This window comes from Terrapene carolina, unplaced genomic scaffold, assembly GCF_002925995.2.
Source record: "Terrapene carolina triunguis isolate 2854851 unplaced genomic scaffold, T_m_triunguis-2.0 Scaffold29117, whole genome shotgun sequence".
Lineage (NCBI taxonomy): Eukaryota > Metazoa > Chordata > Testudines > Emydidae > Terrapene > Terrapene triunguis.
Window position 1 is genome coordinate 736 of NW_020693468.1, and position 1,880 is coordinate 2,615.

At 74.2% G+C, this 1,880-nt stretch overlaps 1 protein-coding gene across 1 annotated transcript; it reads right to left on the reverse strand.

Moving 5' to 3' along the window:
• Positions 1-522: 522 nt before the first annotated feature.
• Positions 523-1,334, reverse strand: LOC112123760 (sphingomyelin phosphodiesterase; the record flags this gene model as incomplete). The annotated part of the gene is made up of 2 exons (XM_026662651.2): positions 523-981; positions 1,078-1,334. Coding segments are annotated over 2 exons (667 nt in total), but the record flags the coding sequence as incomplete, so codon positions are not given.
• Positions 1,335-1,880: the final 546 nt, after the last annotated feature.

Below are 1,880 nucleotides of genomic sequence, written 5' to 3' on the forward strand. Positions count from 1 at the left end.
TCAGTGGCAGGGGAGAGGGCCCCGATCCTGCAGAGGGGCCCAGGGGACGAGCCGCCCTGGGGCCAGGCTATGCCCAGCCGGCCAGACCCCGTGGCCGAGAACGCCAGGAAGTCTGAGCAGCAGCAGCCCCGGCTCTGCCCCCCCCCCACCCCCCCCCACCCCCCCCCCCCCCCACACCCCGCCCGCCCCCGCCCCCCCCCCCGTCTCAGCCCAGCCCCCCGACAGTCCAGCTCACTACCCCCCCTCCAAGTCCCAGCTCGGCACAGCCCCTCCCCGAGTCCCAGCCCAGCCCCAAGTCCCAGCTCGGCACAGCCCCTCTCCGAGTTCCAGCCCAGGCCGCTCCCCCCCCCCAGCTCAGACCTCCCAGCACCAACAACACATCCGTCTTCCTCTCCCTCTCCTTTTATTGAGGGGCCGGAGCCACCAGCCCCGCCCCATCCAGGCGGCGAAGCCTCTGCAGCCCCCCCCCCCCCGCCCCCCCCCCCCCCCCGAGTCCCCGCCCCGCCCCCCCCCCAGCCTGGCTCAGCCCCCGCCCGCCCGAGTCCCGGCTTGGCACAGCCCCTGCCCCGGCTCAGCACAGCCGCCGCTGGCGCCACAGGGCCTGGACGCGGGCGAAGGGCAGTCGGGGGTGCAGGGCGTGGCAGAGGCCGGGGTCGGCGGAGCGGCCGGAGCGCAGGGCACAGAGCAGAGCCGCTTTGCAGGCCTCGCGGCAGGGCTCCCGGGGCGGGTGGCCCTTGTGGAAGAGGAACCAGAAATGCTGGAAGAGCCGCTCGTCAGCCTGGAAGCGCCGCAGGAGCCCGTCCCAGTCGGACGGGAAGACACTGGGCAGCCCGTAGGCCTGGCGGGCCCGGTACAGGCGCTGCCAGCGCGGCTCGGCCCCCGGCGCATTGGCCTCCGTCAGGTTCAGGATGAAGGTCTCGTGATCCAGGACCATGTGGGAGCTGCCGGGGTAGTCGCCGTCCAGCTGGTAGACGCGGTAGCCTGTGGGGGGGGGGGGGGGGGAGAGCAGAGCGTCACCCCCTGCGGCACAGCGGGGGCCCGGCCGGGGCCGGCCGCAGCGCCGGGGGCTGGACTCACCGGGGTTGAGGTTGATGTAGGTGGTGACGCTGGGGGCCACGAAGGCCACGGAGACGGGGCGCGAGAGCGTCTCCTCGTCGTAGAACATCTCGAACTCGTCCACGTGCGTGTGCCCGAAGAACTGCGCAGCGATGGTGCCCTCGAACCTGTCGCGGGCGGAGACGGGCGTCAGGGGGCCGGGCGGCTCACCGCGGGGCCCCGCAGCTGGCACGGGCAGGAACTGGCGCCGCCGTGCCCATGGGAGGCTGAGCCTGGCCCTGCTGTGTCCAGGTGGGGGGCCAGTGGCTCCAGGAGCTCTGTGCACCCCGACCCTGGGCCGCCAGCACCTCCCAGTGCCTAGGCCCAAGCCCAGCACCCTTGGCTGGCACTGGAGCTACGGGCGCCCACCCTGCCCTCGGAGCCACAGTCCCTGTGGGGGCGGCCAGGCCCCCGGGCGGGGGAAGGGGCTGGAGACGCCCCCAGGGAGCAGAGCGAAGGCCCCGGCAGGGAAGGGGTTGGATTGGGAGGATTACGAGCGACGTCGCCCTGGGGCACGCGGGCAGAGACGGAGCCGAGGCAGCGCGGCTGGGGGCTGGACTGTGCTGGGCCAGGCAACTGGTAAACCCGGCTGCTGGGGGTCCCTGCGGCTCCGGGAGGGGACACGGCTCCCCAGGGTCTCTCAGCTGGACGCGCTGGGCAGAGCTCGGGGGGGACCCAGGCAGCTGGGGCCAGAGGCTCAGTCTTGGGGGTGCAGAGGCCGCATGGCCGGCCCAGGAGACGGGACCCCAGGTCTGGCCCATGCCATGGCGCACGGGGCTGGTCCA